The sequence below is a fragment of the Aphelocoma coerulescens genome, chromosome 1A (assembly GCF_041296385.1).
Source record: "Aphelocoma coerulescens isolate FSJ_1873_10779 chromosome 1A, UR_Acoe_1.0, whole genome shotgun sequence".
Taxonomy (NCBI): domain Eukaryota; kingdom Metazoa; phylum Chordata; class Aves; order Passeriformes; family Corvidae; genus Aphelocoma; species Aphelocoma coerulescens.
In genome coordinates, this window is record NC_091014.1 from 14,458,195 (window position 1) to 14,476,816 (window position 18,622).

Here is an 18,622-nt window from a genome sequence, read left to right on the forward strand (position 1 = left end):
CTTAATGTAACACGTAGTTTATTTTAAAAGTATACAGATCTCACTACTGACCTGCTCTAGTTAAACAGGTAACTCATAAGCAGGCTCTCAACTTAGACTATTTTTTTGTTTTGTGATCTAGCTTCTGCAGATCACTTTTGCAAGAGATATTGGAAAACAGAGAACAATGGATTGTTTGAAATTAAATGCAGCCCTTACTTCAGGAAAGAATTAAGTGAGAGCTTTGAAATGCTTAATCTCAAGGAAATACGGATGTTTACAAGTACACAGATGTTTAAACAAATCCTTATTCACTGATGGAAGATGTTAAAGACACTGAAAGAGTTATCTTAAGGAACAAATGTGTTTTAACAAAGTAATAAAAAAACAAAATACCAGAGCATGGTTTAGCGACATGTTTTCCTTTGCCCTGCTGCAGACTTCGACATTTAGTTTGAGTTCATTCTTTAGCTTTCACTACTGGCATTTCTAAGCCACTCATACATTTGAAATATAATATACTAATAAAACTCCTTACACCAAAATGCAACAGTCACTTTCCATTGTTAAATCTTGAAAACATGAAACACTTGTTCCAGGCTGGGAAGGGGAATTCTTAAAATAGCACATTTCCAGGCTTATACGGAAACTTCTGATAAGACAACATTATCATATTTGACACAGGAAGTGTTTTTTGGTATGAGGAATACAGAATAACAGATATAGTCAGTGTCCATACAGTGCTTTTTGACTATTCAAAAATACTAATCTGAAGTGATAGAACTCTGATGTAAGTATATTTGTATTCTTGAAATCTACTACAATAGATAACCCACAGTTGATAAAACTGTTATGTATCATTTTTTATGTAAGTACAGTTTACATTCTACCCTAATGGGAACAGACTTGCTACTTTAGCAGTGACTTAAGTATTGACACGGCTGTACTGCAGTCATGCTTTTACACATTTAACAGTATTTTAAAACTGAATATAACCAATACAAAAATTAAGGAAATTGAGTTAAAATGAAGATGTAGAGAGCCTCAGACAATAATGAGAGCTGTGGAAGACACCATGTGGAAAAGAAGCATGTAACATCTTAAGCTAGTGCAAGTGTGAGAAGAAAGGAAAAAAAATACAGTTTAAAAAATAATTTTAGGTAATGCTGTTAAAGGCATCAAGGCATTTTAAAACCTTTTGGAGTGTGAGAGGGGTTGTTTGTCTTGGTTTGGGTGTTTTTGTTTCTCTTACAACTCACATCAATCAAGGGAGAAGTTTATTCTCTATTCTTCTAACTAGGACATCAGGAAGAATACAGGGATGAAGTACTTGCATATTTATTGAAAAATGTATAAAGAAGCTATGGCTAAGTGAAAAATTAAAGCTGAAGACAATTACGCATCGGGACCTGAAATGAAGAGTTGTTCCTAATTCTTGTATAAGCAAAATACGTAATTAAAGATCAGCTCTTTAAAAATCCCTCAAGAACAAGAGCCAAGACTGGCATGACAGTGTTTACCTCACCACCACTGGTGAATTGCACACACCTTTACAGTAATCTGCAGGATCCTCTTGCTCCTCATCGTCGGACCCTAAAATCTCTTCCTCTGGCTCAGGCGGGGCGGGCTCCGGCAGGGGCGGAGGCGGGGGTGGGGGTGGAGGCGGGGGTGCAGAGGGAGCTTTCTGCTGAGGCTCTGGCCTGGAAATGGGAGAGAGAGCACACTTAGCAAAGAGCCTCATCACTGGGGTAGCCCAGCCCTTCGGGGGGGATGAAAAACCAGTGGGAAATAAAAAATGAAAAGAAACTTGTGAAGCATCTCCATTCTCATTGTCACCTTTCGTATCGCCCTTGGTACACTAGGGAGGCATGGACAGAGAGGAACCTGGCCAAACCAAGAGCAGTTCTCAAGTGAAAGAGCTTGCAAAAGATACATGAAATACATAATCAGATACAGACAAGCTTTTGAAATTCCTGACGAGCAAATGAGATGTTAGACCCATCTTCTTGAGCACAACTGAGAAGTATTTTTCAAAAAATAACAAGTTATTCAGAAGCTCCTGCCTGCTAGCTGCAGTAGGAAGGATCTCATGAATAGACAGCAAGAAACAATCTTCTAGAGACACTGACCCAAATCTTAATGCACTTCTCATTCTGTAGCTGCTGCCAACACTATGGAAAGCTGTATCAGTATACAGAATACTGAAAACATCTATTAGAAAGTAAGAGAAAAAAACTGATCTTCCTAGGTAGTCTACAATTCTCATCCCAGAGCATATCACATGCTTTAATATGCACTAATTAATTAAAAAAAACAAAACAAAATCACCAAAGCCTGACACCACCAACCAAGAGATGGTTTTTTTTCTTGTCTTGCAGCTCCAATTTAAAAAAAAAAAAAAAAAAAAAAAAAAACAACCAAAGTGAAATGTATTTTATATCCTGTTCCGAAGAAAGCCATACTAGGTACAACTATCAACTACTCACATTTCAAAATCGAGCATTTTCAACAGACTTAAGTTCAGGGTTGAAGTGATATGACCTCTTTGTCATATAACTAAGAAAGCCTTCCCCAAACAGGTTGGTGCTGTTATTTTTTGTATTCATACCTCTTACAAATAAGAAGTATATACTTTCCAAATACAATTGCAAAGTAACTAAAAGCATTTGTGCCATCAAAAGCTGCTATAAATTACATTTATATCTATGTCAAATTAACCACATCTAAAAAACACCATATTAACAGTATTTTATCCTTCATGTCATAAAAAACCCAGAAATCTGTAATTTGCTGATGTTTCAGCACCTAGAATTAAGATCCGAATACTTCCTTGATCATGAGTAAAAACTGTATTTATGTTTATCCCACTTCTAAGCCCTCTTCCTCATAATTTCTTTTTCTTCCTACACACACCAATTGTTCAAGACAGACAGAGTACTTGGTGTCAAAGAGAACATGGTTGGTCAGAAACAAATTCCAATGGTAACATTCACCACCTGCACAGCAGCTGCTGTTACGCCTTTGCTTTACAGGATATCACTGCAAGCTGCATGGAATACCAAATTTATCTGCCTGCTACCCGTTTCAGATAATAAAATTCTTCAATCAATAAATGGTCAGATTTAAAAAGAAGTATTTTGAACTAATTTATCAATTATTTAAGTTACGATGAGAAATCTAACGAAGTAAATAAATTTATGTAATTTTTAACCACATGAAACTAGACAGAATAGAAGAGAAAGAAGGGATCCAGTTGTAGGAGAAACAATAAATATATTAGCAATGCTCCTACTTAAATTATGTTAGTTGTTCGCCTCCCTCTTTCATTTCTGGCTCCCTACAGAAGTCTTTATCTGGTACACTGAGAGGAAAGTAAACTGCAAATGCAAGGTGCAGGAAATCTTCTGACCAGCTAATCTTACCACAAACCAGATTACTGGCCCTCCTGGTTTCATGAACCAGCCAGGTTTCACAGTGTCAGCAAGCTGACAGCTCCCACACCTGACCTGAAAGCTTTAATCCAACAAACCATCACATAAGGATCTACATTACAAACCCTGAAACTTCATCTGCTAGGCACAGGACCATTTTGGATACACAGATCAAGAGCTATGAACTCTTAAAAACTTAAAACTAATGGTTGGACTTGATGGCCTTAAAAGTCTTCTCCAGCCTCAATGATTCTACAAGCAACAAAAAAGAACGCATAGTGAAATAGCCTGCACTTCATCAGTACATCTGAATGCAGCATGCCAGGAACAGAGGCACATCCATCAGTGCCTGGACTCCTCATTTTGGATGGTACCATCATCTTCTTTTGTTCTGACCACAAGTTTCCATGTTACTATTTTGGTCCCACGAAATGGTACAACTACAGAAAGCCCATGGTAGGGTAGGGAAATGCAATATGGGGGCGTAAGTTCAAAAATTCGTTGAAATTGTGCTGATTTTGGTTTTTAAGATAACAACTACTTGCTCTATTTCTTTACATGACAGATTTTAAAGAGCATCAGAAGCATTTCAGGAATTGAGATTCACACATTTTGTCACTCATTTTCAAATAAATATTAAGTAATACCAAGAATCTCCCTCTGAGAGAGACAGAAGTATCCAGCACAGGATTTCAAAAAAAATTTATTCCTAGGGAAACAGGGTTGGCTCTGAGTCTTTCTCCAGCTACTGTATTTGATTTTGGTTTGAAAAGGGTTATTTCTCATGTCTTCAATCCCAATTGATTTTTATATTCAGGACTGCTTTCTTACTGTCCTTTGTGGACACCAGGAAGAAAGGAAGGATACTACCTTATTTCCTTCTGGATTTATGATTTTTATCTGCAAATAACAAAACACTGCTTTAAACTGAGGAAGATCTTTGATTTGTCCATTTAGCTTTGCTTACACCTTTTGGAGCAATCAAATATTAGTACAGAAACATGAGGGAAGGAAAGCAACATGCTGAGTTACATCAGTCTGACTGCTAATTCTGCATTTTTGGCAATTTTTTCCTCTAGTTTAGAATTCTTAGCAAGAGATTCTTGTTGTTCTTTAGTTTTGTTCACTTTTACTTTTCTAGGGTATATGTAGAGATCAAGTCTTCAACACTTCACTTGACAGCTTAAATTCTGCCTACAGGTTGAGTAACTCATCCTGGCATCCCCAATCCAGCTCTTCTGCCAATTCACAGTTCCACAGTGTTAGGAAGGACATCAGTGAGAGAACTCCAGTGTCACTATTTCTTAGTAGGCCTTTTATTGAATTGCAAAGATAAGCTATGATGAATGCTTTAACAACATCTTCATTTGCAATTTATGGCATGAATATACAGTTTCTTCAACTTAGATTTCATTTTTTCCAGTATAGTCTGCTAAAATGTAAATTATTTTTCTTTTGAGTAGATTTTCAAACATCATTGGCATTAAAAAACCCAACCGTTTAGAAAGCTGTGACTCACCAACATGTCTGTAATCTCCATTTCCTTTTTAGAAATATAATTGTCAAATACTATCATAACATCAAGAGCTATTCAACAACCATAATTTCAAGTTATTACTCTTTCTTATTCCTAAAATGTTTTGTAATGATGTGCATTATATAGCACATGCATGCAGAGATAAATACTAAACCTGCTTTTCTTTTTTCTGAAGTAATCACTTGGTACTCTGTGGTCTACCACTATTAGGTTGCTCATCACCATTCAAGCATAAACACTTAATTAACAGAAGAAGACAACATACCATTTCTAGAGTCTCAGTATTCTGTCAGCAAGTATGCCCAGAACTGACCATCTCCACAGGCTACAATGACAAACCTTATAATTGTATTGAAAGAAACACTACAAACAATTAGCAAACACTAGTCAGCATTTTTTGTCTTTTAATTACTGCCTTTTCCGTGGACAAAAATAATTTACAGCAAAGTCCAATAAAAACACAATTAAAACCTATTTTTAAATTGCTCTTAGAGGGAATACTTAGGAAAAGACAAAAGAAAAGCTGAAGTACTTCTCCTCTGCAGTGAACTTGAAGCAAAATACGTCAAAACCCTGCATGAAGTCTCACAAAAAAAACAACTGCCCACTGTTATGAAACACAACATTTCTGACAACTTAATTTTATTATTCTCCCTCATGGACATGTTGCTTCATGCTCCCACTGGGTAACAGCCAACAGTAAAAGCAATCTCCTTAACATTCAGACCTTCAAATGCTGAGAAAATGACACTATGAGAAATCCAGAAAAATCCATTCATTTTTTTGCTGTTGTTGATGTTGTGGGGTCATTTGTTACTCTTCTGTTCTGAAAAAGGCAAAACAAGAGCAGTGATAGTGATTAAAATCACAAAATGTCTTCCATAGGGGAAGCATCTGAACATACCAGAACTCTTCAGCCAGGAAAACAAGATGGAAGAGTGCTACAAAATCTTGAGAGATAACAGAGAAAGCCAATAGGAAATGGCTGTCCACTGCTCATCCCACAAAAATTGGGCCAAGGTGACTGAAAATGAAAAGAAAAAAAAATTACTCATGCAATATGATGCTAAAAACTAAGATGAACTTTTTTCCCTCTGATATCACGGATAAGAGAAGTTAGTTAAGTTCAAATAGGGCTCAAAAAAACTCAGGGAAGAAAAATCAACTGATGGCTAACCCAGGAGTGCCTTTGGCTTGTGAAGCCCAGCAGCCGCTGCATGCAGAACAGTATTCAGCACACTGGGGCCCAAACCCTGCACTCCTCCCCAGGCAACTGCTCCTGGCCAGAGGGAATGTAGGTGCACCTTGGGTCTGTCCTTGTGCCGTCACTTCATCTTTTCCTCAACAAATGAATCATTTCCATTACTCAAAACCAAAGCAGACTTCAGGCCTCTTTATCCAAAACCCTCATAGACAAAAAGTATGTTTTTATTATGAAGTAGTGGATAAGAATGTCTTGCAGGCAAGACTGCTATAGAACAAGACTACCTGAGGAAATCCTCATGTTCTCATGGGGAATAGGCATGCAACAGCAGGAGTCCTTCACTATGAACACTGTACTGCACACATGGTGACTACTAAAACCTGCACCTGATTCTCCTAACTTTAGGAAAGCATTGTCTCAGAAGGAAACAGACTGTGCCAAATGAAAAAAAATTGTGAGACAGAAATTGGTCAGATTGAGCTAAGAACTACCTCAATCTGAGGGGAAAACAAAACTTCCTCTTAAGATTTTCAGATGAACACAATCAAAGACTTTTTCTGCTAACAGAAAATGCAATTAAAATTAGGTTAAATGACTTCTTCATATACCTAATAAAATAAAATATGGAATAAACTATATTCTAACAATGTTATGAACCTTCTAACACATCCACAGAGGTTCTACAGGGAATTTCAATCTGAAGAGGTAAAAAGAGGAAGCAAGGGGGAGAGTGAGCATCAGAAGAATTATGTTGTAAGCCTCCTAAGAGACGGGAGCTTTATGAAATCTACCAGTGTATGTGGGTCCATCTGGAAGGAGCTCCAGCTATGCTTCTGTCCAGCTCCAGAAGGCAAAAGCTTTCGTGCTCCTGGGAAAGGCTCTCAAGGTTCTGTAGAGTTAGAAGTCTGAAATCTTTATACACAAATTTCTTACAGCTGTTATTAATTCCTTAAAGACTCAGCTATTTGGATCTCTTTCTCATTTGTTCAAATGGTGTCTGCTTTATGAGCTGAATTCTTGCCTGCTCTTTTTTCCCAAATGCAAATTTAGCTTAATTAGACAGGTGCCTTCTAACACTGAGCTCTTTGAACCGGAGGCAGCCTTAAATGGAGGCTTTCTAAAAAAATCCCCATACATAAAACAAACAACAAAAACCATAAAAAATATCAAAATAACTCTGAAGTTATCACTCAATGAACAAAATTATGTTGCACGTTTCAAGTAAGATTTTAAGTGGATTGTAATTCAGAATATTTTTAAATTTTAATAGTTATGATAAATCATTTGTAATTTAATCATTATTTTTAACTATGCCAGAGGTCATCTTACTGCTTTCAGAAAGAAAATCTACAAACTCAGAAGGAAATAGGGCATAAGGTGATGTGTTTTTAACTAACTCCAAGGAATTGTTGATGTGAACTCCCAGGGACAGCTTTGCTTTGTATGAAAAGTGCTATTTGTGTTCTTATTGTGGTACAAAACTGTACTACAATCTCCAATTCTAGCAAATTTATGCATAAAAAGAGAGAGTGCTGGTATGTCACAAGCATTAAGCAGTTTCTACATCTGGTCATTATCAAACAAAATTATCATTCCTCCTGGGACTGTTAACATTCCTTCCAAAGATACTATCCTACCATCAAACATTAACAGAAGCACCAGTAAAAATCCATCCCGGAACGGAGCAGGCTGAGACACAGTAGCTTTCGTAACCTCAAACAGCAACACAGAATTAATTTTTCATTCCCATCTTGCTTACTAGTCTTTTGGAGGCCACCTTGGGCACACTCAAACTCCAAGTGAAATGCCAAGGAACACTGCCTTCTTCCGCTCAAAACAACAGCTACTATAAATAAATGCCATTTCACGCAGCAAGTACTGCAGTTTTACCACGTCACCACCCCAGCCCAGCATCACAGGAAGAGCATATCACCATGGGCAGAGCTGAAGGGAGCCAGTAGCAGCCTACCATTACATCAGATCACACCTAGGATGAAGAAGTAAAGTCTGCCAAGCTCAGGAGGCAGCTCTTATGGCCTTTCTCCGACACAGTTACAGCAAGTTCCCAGAAGTAACTGGTTTCAAGCTCTGAAAGTCAGTCCCAAATGAAGTTTTGTTCTCAAACAAATGCAATTCTGTTAAACTGTTACTAAGACAGTCAACCAGAAGCCAAATCTACCCAGGAAGCCTCAAGCTTAATTGGACTTGCCAAAGTAATCTGTTTTCTTCCTCAAATACTGTTTTTCCTGCAGAGTTGTATTTTCCAGACGAGTCATTCATTACAGACTTGCAAAGAGAAAAAGTCAACAGTTAATTAAAAAATAAAGACCCACCCGGCAGCACAAAAAGAAAATATATGAATAGATACTCAGCACCTTACCTGTATTTCTGGTCACCAGTAAAGTGTTATAAAGGCTGAGAATGTTAAAATCATAGAATACCTTGAGTTGGAAGGAACCAACTAGCATCATCAAATCCAACTCCTGGTCCTTCAGAGCCCCAGAAATCACATCATGTGCCTGAACATTTCATCCAAATGATTCTTAACACTGTCAGGCTTGGTGCTGGGACCATTTCCCTGGGGTTCCAGGGCCCTACCACTATCTGGGTGAAGAACTTTTTCCTAATATCCAACCTAAACCTCCCTTGACTCATTTCACGCCACTTCCCCAAGTCCTGTCACTGATCACGAGAGTGAAGAGATCAGTAACACACCTTCTGCAGAAGAGGAGACTATCAGACCTAGCTTCACAGAGAAGCATCAGGCACTGGGCAACCTGACACCTAAAGAGCTACACCTACCATCAGGTTTGTCTGGATGGAGGTCCCTGTCGCAGTGACTCCAGCAGCTACAGGGTAATGAGCTCTGAGGCATGACCAGACTGACCCTGAGCAAGAGTTCATTACTGAGACTGGGGGTCAGGGTGCCTCTTTGTGCCCTTCTGAACCAACTACTGATTCTGTCCACTGCCTCTGTTAGCAGCTCCCAGATGTCACGGTCTGGTGCCAGGGTTGCATGTACTTGATTCTTTCACTCCACCAGCGGAATGGCCTCCTATGGAGAGGAGCCTTTCTTCATGCCCTATTTGCCTACTGTGGTTGCTTGCACTCACTAGGGGCTACATTTCATAAGCATGGGGGTGGTTATAATGCATTTCAATCTCCCACCGCTGCTCTGGCAACGCCCAAGTCTCATCAGTAAGTCCCACAAGAGCTTTTGGCTGCTACAAATTAAGAAATTCCAAAGCTTTTGGCTACCTCAAATTAAGAAATTCTGAAGAGCCAAAGAGGAGAAACACACCTGTCATAAATCCATGCACCATGTACTAATCAATGGAGAATACAGTTCCTTATATGTGCATCCTAACATGTCAAAATAAAACCTCCACCTGAAGTACATCAGACATGGAATACCACTCCAAAGCAATGATAAAAAATTAGTTAAAAAATAAACTAATCTCATAAACCACACATGAAGCTTCACCTTCTTCAAATCCTCTTGCAACAAGAGTCTCTTCTCATGCTGCACAGATTCTTCCTCTATCTATGTGCAGGAACCTCCACTTCTGACCAACAGGATCACCTGACAGAAAACACTGGCACACAGTGACAGAAATGGACACTATTTTGACTTCTTTTTCCTCTCACTACGGCCACATGATGGATTACTTTTAACAGAATGACTCACAAGTGTATAAATGGAAATTAATTTTTTACTTTCTTTCTGGCATGTTTTGTTGTAGTATTTAATTTCTGCCTTTCTCTTTGGCATGTTAAATTATAGTATCTCTAGTCTTTTTATTAATAAGATATATTCAGAAAACATGCTGTTGTTGCTTCAGTATCCTACAGTTGCCACTAGCAACAAATTTACAAGTTTTGAAGCTCTCAAGGGGGAAGAAGCACCCTCTGCTCTCCAACAGCCCTAACTGACCCTGGAGAAGTTAGCAGCTTTAACTTGATTTGGCACCAAAACCACTTAAGTAACTGACCCTTTGAGGTCAAATATGGACTGAAATATGAACTCATAACTAAATTACAAAATATGGGATTTACTCTTTATCACAAGACAGTAACTCCTTCAAGGAAGTATATATTCCATTTTTATGTTAGAAACCATATGAAGATAACTGAAGACAAATGAAGCAAAATGAGCTGAAGTAAACCAATAAATGCAGTGTTTCACACCCTCTTTACCTATTTAACGGCCTAGTAGAAAAGATTTCATAGGAACAGTCAAATTGTAACCCTTCACTTAATATCAAATGCAGTCAAGCAGCAGAGTACCTCTTGCCTTTGGTTGGTTGTTTCTTCCTGACCCCTAAAGCACCCTGGTAAAATGCAATCCTGACTTCATGTGATCATCTCAGTGCAAAAATGCGTTTTTCATGTCCATGTTTACTAAATGTTTAAAAGACCCATTCATCCTGTTAAGTGCGAATGCATCATACTCTGGATTATGTCTGGGAACTCAGTTCTTCAGGCAATGAGAAAAGGGACGGAACAAGGTTGCATGACTAAGTCAGCAATTAGAAGAACCTCTCTGTCTCCAGCAAATACAAACATTCACTGCAGTGATAAATTCTGAATTTACCAGTTGGAACTCTGATACCTAACTTCTCCTTGTTAACCTTTCTTTCAACAAGCTGAAACAAGCATCTTACAATGAACTCTTTACATTAACAATCATAACTCCTTTTCACTAACAGGCTTTCTTTCAAAATAAAAGAATTCAACTCAATCCTTCAAAAAACACAGAACTCCTCTCCCAAAACTTCCAAATTCCAGTAGCATTTCCTCTATAAAACAAGAGTTTTAATAAATCTCTTCACAATTCCTACTAGCATTTGATGAAAGTACCCAGCTTGCACTGCAGTACCAGTAAAACGGATAAAAGAAAGCTAAATATGCAACTCACAACATTTTAACTTAATTATTAGACAAAAGTTGGAAAGATGCCTATCATGCAAAAACGTTTTGCTAGTGTTCAATAGTCAGTTATATTCTTCCATTTTGGTACATGTGGTCATAAGTACAATATATGAAATGTCTGCTTTGAGTTTCTCTCTGTATATTGCTCATTCATGTTAAATTAAGCATTGATTTTCCTAACAGAAGTAAGTAAAAGCAGCAAAAAGATTGCCAAGTCCAGCTGCAGTCGAAAGCAAGCGAATGGAAAAATCACAGATATGTTTTTCACAAAAACTCATTCTCACCAACACAGATAAATAACAAGCAGCTGGTTTTAGCTTCATGACCATTTAATCTTTCTGTCTTCTTGTCTTCATAGAGGCAGTAACAATTGTTACTCTTCAGACACATGAAAACACACTCTTATGTGCATAACTTTGATTAAACTGATCTTTAAGAAAGCAGTTACTTAAGCTCCTTGGGTTAAAAAGTATCTTTTTTTAAGCGCCTAGATCTCTGATTTTTTTTTTGTTGCTGTTAGTTTACTTTTCATACTTCTTAATGCAAAACTTAAGTTGATCTCTTGTCCAACAACCTCATAGAACATGGTATATTTTGTTTATTTTATGCAGATGTTGTTTCCAAATGCCACTGCATTCAGCATGCTCTCCTATCACATTCCCCCAATGAAGAGGTCATCATTCTCAGTCTGTAAGGCTCCTCCATGAGCCCCTTTGACTTTCCAGATGTTTCCAGGGAAATGCCTTTCCATCCCTTATTCCCATCAACCATTTGTCTTGGAGGCTGTAGAAGCAATTTTGGAGCTTTCCATTATTTTTACAGCTTGCAAGTGAAGGACCTTTCATTTGACTGGATCTTCAACAAGCAAGCAGCCACTCAGCAGAGTTAGGAAAGTCACCCCAGTATTACAGAGCACCGTCCAGCTGGCTTGAATGAGGCAATTTTGCATACTAAATACTGTGACAATTCCTGTTGAGATTTTCAGTATCTATTTTGTGTCAGCAAGTCTGAGAATAAGGGTTATCAGACCATCTGACTCATCCCAGCCTTGGCATGCTTTACCTCACAGCATGGATGCTGGATGACTCACTTACTGGAATATTCCTACTTCCAACAGCAAAAGAGAGTCTCATCCATGGTGGAAAAGCATTCAAGGAATCCCAGCTGTCATGATATCCCAGATGAACTGGCTCCTTTGTAGAGAAGGTGCAACTCTTCAAGAGGCACCTGCCTCTGAGAGTGAGATCTTTCCATATCCTGTGTATTGCTACCAGAACGCTGTGCCTGAAGCTTCCTCCACCAGGGCAGTAAACTCTGTAGCTCAGGAAAAGAAGCTCACCTTGTAAAGCTAAATTCTGGACCCAGTTTACAACAGGAAGTGGACAGCACTATTATTTCCACGAGGCTACAGCCTCCAGTTCACTTCCAGAGGTAACCTTATCTCAGGGTTTCTCAGAAGGACAATGGTGTCTCCTGCACCTGATCCCACAGAGTTGTCTGAAAAACTGAACAAATTTCCTATTCTAGGTTTCAAAAGTCAAAAGAGCAGGATGATTGGCAAGGCACAATAAAGATGAGAAACACTGTGGTGCTGAGTTCTAATGGCAGTAAAGAACCCTGATAGCATGACTTCAAACCCATGACATTTTACAAGCAGAAACTGAGGTCCAAGGAACATGGCAAGCTTACTGCTACTGAAAATGTAAATGTTTAGGGTTTATGTTGGTGACACAGCTTCTGATCTGACTGGTGCTAAAACTATGACACACTACATGTTTGTGATGTGCCACTGCCATGACTTTCACTGAGACAGTGTCAAAGGCAGTTAAAGTCTTCTTTGCCACTGGCTCAGTAACAAGCCTCAGAGAAGTCTTCAAGCTATGTAGACTCTCAGTAATAATGAATGGAAAAGAGCTGAAGGAAACTGCATTCAATCACTGTGCTTCAGAAGACAAAGCTAAGAACTGGAAGCATAGAAGGTTCATCTCCCCTTAAGTACACATAGTATACATCTCCCCTTAAGTACACATAGTTACTGCAGAGGCAAAGTTGAAAGGTTTTCTCCTCCTAAATGAGGATGCATATATGCAGTCAGTGCCACTGTGCACACAGGCTATCACTGAGAGTTTTGATTTGCTAAGCCTCTGAAAACATGATAGCTGAAGCACAGGCTGATTGTAGGATGGGATGGAGATATTCCACTATAAAATGAGACATCCTTAAATCATCAGTGTGACAAGGCAGCCAAGCCTTGGACAGCTGTAAAATCGAGCTTAATCCTGATTGATAGTGTGGGTGCCAGACATAGGAAGAGGCTAATATTCTTCCACGAACATTTTATCTACTTGGATTTCTACAAGAGTCCTAGCTAGGGTAAATCAGTTCCCTTTAGACATTTGATGAATTGTTGCTAGGCAACACCAGACACAGACTAACTGTATAGTGCCAGGGTTGGGAAAGAAAGATGATGATTCATAGGGATGAAAAGAGCCCTTCACACTTCTAAAGAATACTGCTTCCAGTTCGGTTCATCTTCTCAGAACATCCCACTTCCCTGAGGTGGAGCAAGAACTTTGTGTGTAGGAGGAATACAGAAATTCAAAGAGATCGTAGAACCATTCGGGTCAGAAAAGATCTTTAAGGTCATCATGTCCAACCATTAACCCAGCACTGTCAAGTCCACCACTAACTCAGGTCCCTAAGTGCCACATCTACACATCTTTTAGACACCTCCAGGGTTGGTGACTCAACCACCCACTCAACAGTCAAGATGAGCAAAGCTTCACCCTAGTCACATCAAAACTGTAGGCTTAAGAACTCCCTGCCCTTAATGAGTCCCACTACTAAGTACCGCTGAAGGATAACAGAGGGCTGAAAGAACAAACAAGCAAGGATTATCTTTTGGAAATACAGAAATAATAAAGAAAACTAGAGTGAAAGGACTACCACGAAGAAAAAGAAAGGCATTTTTCTTTAAGTCTGTAAAGACCTTTGTGAAAATGATTTGAAAGGATTTCAGAAGGTGAAAACTAGAATGAAAAGGCTAGGAGACTACGCCTCAGTCTGTTTTGCCCGTTCTGCCTCAGTACAAAACCTCCTTTGTCCTCAGTACATACATAAGTCTCCTTGCTATTTCCATGCTAATATAGCAGTTATAATTGTGTATATATTTAACAGTGGCTTTCTGTAATGTCAGAAAAAACTAAAAATTTATTTTCTGTTGCAAACAGCAAACAATAGGTTTCAATTTCTATTATTAGATGTATCTACTTATCCAACAAATTTATAAAAGTTGCTAGATGCTTTTGTGCCTTGAAATACATTTCCTGTCTAAAAATGTAGGTCTGCATCTCTTCCCTTGCATAAAAATACCAACCACAGCACAGCATCAGCCTTTCTCCCAGTGCCACGGCGTTGCCATGGAAACTGGACCTGATTTCGACAGCCAACATAGCTTCCATGTAAGCAGGAAATGAGCTTAAGTAATATTTATATAATATGCAACAGAGAACATATATACAACATTTAGATTTCATTGGAGGCCTCCAGACTGGCTGAAGCAGCTTTAAGTATTCTCAGACTGTTTCTATCACACATACAAAGTACATTTTTATTACTAGCCTCAAAAGCATAGCATAGGAAATGCACATGTATGTGGAATCCAGTATATTTCTTTCTCCTTGTTTTTAATCAAAAAGACAGACAAGCTCCATACTTCATCAGTAAATAATATCATGTGTTCTTCAATTGCCCTGTGAAAAAACTAGAAGTTAATTTATTCCTTTAAGGGCCTTACTCTAAAAAAGGCATGATAGGGAGATTATGAAGGCTACTTTGTGTAACACAATCTGAAACAAAGGAAGGACAACCATTCCCCTTCTTTTAATAAGATGGCATGTCTTTCTTCTCTTTCCCCCCACCCCTTTTAAAAAAATTTCCTGCAAAAATATTGCCATAAAAACACTGCCCCACAATTCTGGTGGGTGTTTGGTGTCAGTTTTTTCCTCTGAATACAAACTGTGTATGTCCACAAGCATAGAAGGGATCTCTGGAGATCATCTGGTCCAACATCCTTGCTGCTCCAGCCAAACCACCTGGAGTCAGCTGTCCAGAACCATCTCCAGATGGCTTACTTGGAATATCTCCAAGGATGGAGATTCTACCACCTCTCTCATGGGCAACCAACCCATGCTGGTGCTCATCTTTCAGCACCAGGCATGAGATCAGGAGACATTGTCAAACTTCTAAACAGCAAACAACCCACTAAATGATGCCCAAAATACATTTTCAATACCAAAACAACTTTATTAGGCAGCTTACTGTAAAATGACTAACACAAAATACCTTTCAAGACTATTTAAAGGGGTGGTAAAGGCTGCAGAGACTTTCATGTAGAAGTAAAAAAACTAAGTCTAATTTCTCTCACCACTCTTAGACTCTCTTAGAACACTGTTTCAAACGTAACATGTTTTGAAAAGAACTACTGCTCTTAAGCAATTTTTTTTTTTTTAATTTTGTCTGGATGTATTTATTACTAGAAATATCAGAGTGGGAGACACAGAGGCTACACATACTCTCCACGCGCAGACAACGTGAGAAAGACTCAAAAGCTGATTCAAATCCTTGATCTGCACAATCAGAAACGTAATTTTTACCTCAAGTAGCTAGTTCTTCCCTATACCATAAAGCCAGTACCCAAAAATCTATTACTAGAGTCAAGTCTTACCGTCTTTCTCACCTTTATCGTCTTTCTTCCAAACAAAATGCTTAAAATTGCAAACTTTAACAGGAATGAATTATCTTGAGGGCAGAAATCCCATAAAAAGGAGCAGACCCAGGAACCTGAGCACAATGTTATTAAAAAGGCTATTCTAGGTCAGTCCAGTGATCTACACAGACCAATAACCTATATTTAGAAAAACAGCTACATGCAGATGTCAAAGGAAAAGCATAAGAGCAAACTAAGCACACAGGAATCCTTCCTCCCATAAGCAGTTTCATGGTCTCCAGAAAATAGCAGCTCAGAGGCCACCAGATGGGATTCCTGTGTATTTAGTAACTCCCACCTGATGTTTACTCTGCAAATCTATCCAGCTCCCCTCTGAGCAAATGGAAACTTCTAACATCCATCTCATATGGCATGGCATGGAATTCCAGAGCATACTTGCACCTCTTCCAAAAGATCATCACCTTGTGTTTGCTCTGTATCTGCCATCTCGTAGCTTCAACTGATTTCTTCTGATTCTTGTCCTGAAAGCCTGCGAACATTCATTCTGCAGTCACCTTCTTCCTGGCACACAATTTTAAGAGACATCTACTGTACACCCTCTGCCATCTGTTTGTCAGCCTTGAAGAGTCCTACTCAATTTTGTCTTTCCTCACAGGAAAGCTGCTCTACAATTCAAGATCCTACTCTTCACTCTTCCCTGAACCCTGTCATGCTATTCTCTTTGTAAGCAATATTCCACAGGCAATGTGTGGAGGGTATGTATTTTGGTACAATGACATTTTCTACCATGTTGTCTCCTCCTTTGTTTCTAATCATGTATTTGCCTCTTTTTATCACTACTGAGCACAAAGCTGATGATTTAATGAAATATCTATTCCACCAGTAGTTCCCTAAATAATGATTATCACCTCAGAATCCTTTATTTTATATGAAAAGTTACGATTATTTCTCAGTGCGTACTGCTTCAACATTTATCTAGGCTGAATTTCACTTGCCATTTTGACATCCAAAATGCTGGTATGAGTATGGTGAACTGGGGCTGATGTAGCTTTTTTGACCAAGATCCACAAAGACAAAAATGAAAAAGAAGAAATGCACATACTTCCATCACATAATATAACCAAAAAAAGTTTCTTTGTATCTCCTGGAAAACAAAGATTTGATTGGTTTTTTGTTTGTTTCTAACATCCTAGGTCTATGACTAGCTCTTATAACTGTGACTCCCCAGAACTGCCTAATTATTTTCTAATGAGAGTGTGATTACGGTATAAGTTATCAGATCTTTAAATAGAAGCAGATTAATCAGTAGCTCTAAAAGGAAATGACATTTCCTTTTAAAATATCATTTTACATAAAAATAATTATGTATCTCATTAATTTTAAATAAATAAGATTCTAGAATTATAGGAGACCTGAAATTAAAAATATTGACCAGTCATACACAAAGACCCAGCTCTGCTTTAGTTAACATTGGACAGCCCCACAAAACATACGCTTTGCAAAAGAATGCAGAGAAGACATATTCTCTAAAATAATTTTATCTCTGGCTCAAAGATACTACTCAGGTGTCATCTCTCTTGAAAAGAACATATGCAATTTATAATATAACCTGGGACTTCAAAACAGTCATCATATCCATAGAAATTCAAATTTAAATAATTGACAGGAAGAAAGTATCAACTGAAATACTAGGTAGTGCAGACTAAATTAGAATAGTGTTCATAATCACAATTCTGAAGCCATACGCCAGGAAGATAAAATGTACCTACCTAATTCAGAAAGGTGAGGAGACTAGAAACTAGAACTTAGAAACCGAGTTGACTTCAACTGTCTACAACAATGACAGAAAAAAAGGGCAATTTACACATTAGGCAACTAGTAAAAATAGGCATTTAATTTCAAGTGAATGAGTGCTATGTTAATGAATGAATAAACTTTATTAAAAATAATTTTGCTTTTTTATGGGGAGAGTGTAACAACTGAAAGACAGGGCTACCTAAATTCCAGTGGTAACTGTTTACACTCCCAGAATATGAATAAAATGAACCACACAGTGCACAAAATTAAGTTTTGATCAGAAAAACTGCACTTCTCTGGAAAGAGCTGCATTAATAAAATCCTAGTGACAATAGGTAAAGATAATTGAGAACAATTTTAAAATCAATCATTTGGGCTTCATTGCTAGCTATTTACAGAAGCCAAGGATCAGTGTAGGCCAGACAGCTCCAAGCTTAAAGCAGATTTTAGCTTAGCAGTCTAGGGAAGATAGCAGTTTCTTCAGGCAATTTATAAATTAGTAGAAGTCTTCCATGTGTTTGTAGCAAGGCAATATACTGAAAATTTTATTAAGTTTTGCAGTGTAGTATGTTTTATTTTAATTTCATTACTACAACTGCAAAGAGACCTGGACTTTATAACGTTATTTATTATTTTTCAGGTGACTGGAATATATCCAAATAAAGATCCTACAAAATTACAGCAAGCTGCAACTTAATCCAATAACATAAAAAAGAAATTTTCCCTTCAGCTATTTCTGTACAAACTGCTTTTCTCAGAGATGCCTGTTATTTACCTATGTCTATCATTACATAAAAAGTAAAAAATCTTTATGAATCATTAAGACCTATAAAAATGAATTAAAAAAACAATATTAGTTTGAAAGCAGCTGCTTCTTCCTGCAAATGAGAACTCCAGCACCAGAGTGATCTTTGTTCATACAGTCTGACATTCAGCAGCATTCTTAGCTGTACCTTCCACAAAAGGTGTACTTTCCACTCCATGTGAACAACATACACATTTGTCAGAACCGT

The 18,622-nt window shown here is 38.1% G+C and overlaps 1 protein-coding gene across 1 annotated transcript in view; it reads right to left on the reverse strand.

The window, feature by feature from the left end:
• SRPK2 (SRSF protein kinase 2) overlaps positions 1-18,622 on the reverse strand; it is a 133,489-nt gene that overhangs the window by 41,910 nt on the left and 72,957 nt on the right. Inside the window, exon 3 of the mRNA XM_068994496.1 lies at positions 1,528-1,679. Coding sequence (XP_068850597.1) covers positions 1,528-1,679 — 152 coding nt within the window. The remainder of the gene's footprint in view (positions 1-1,527; positions 1,680-18,622) is intronic.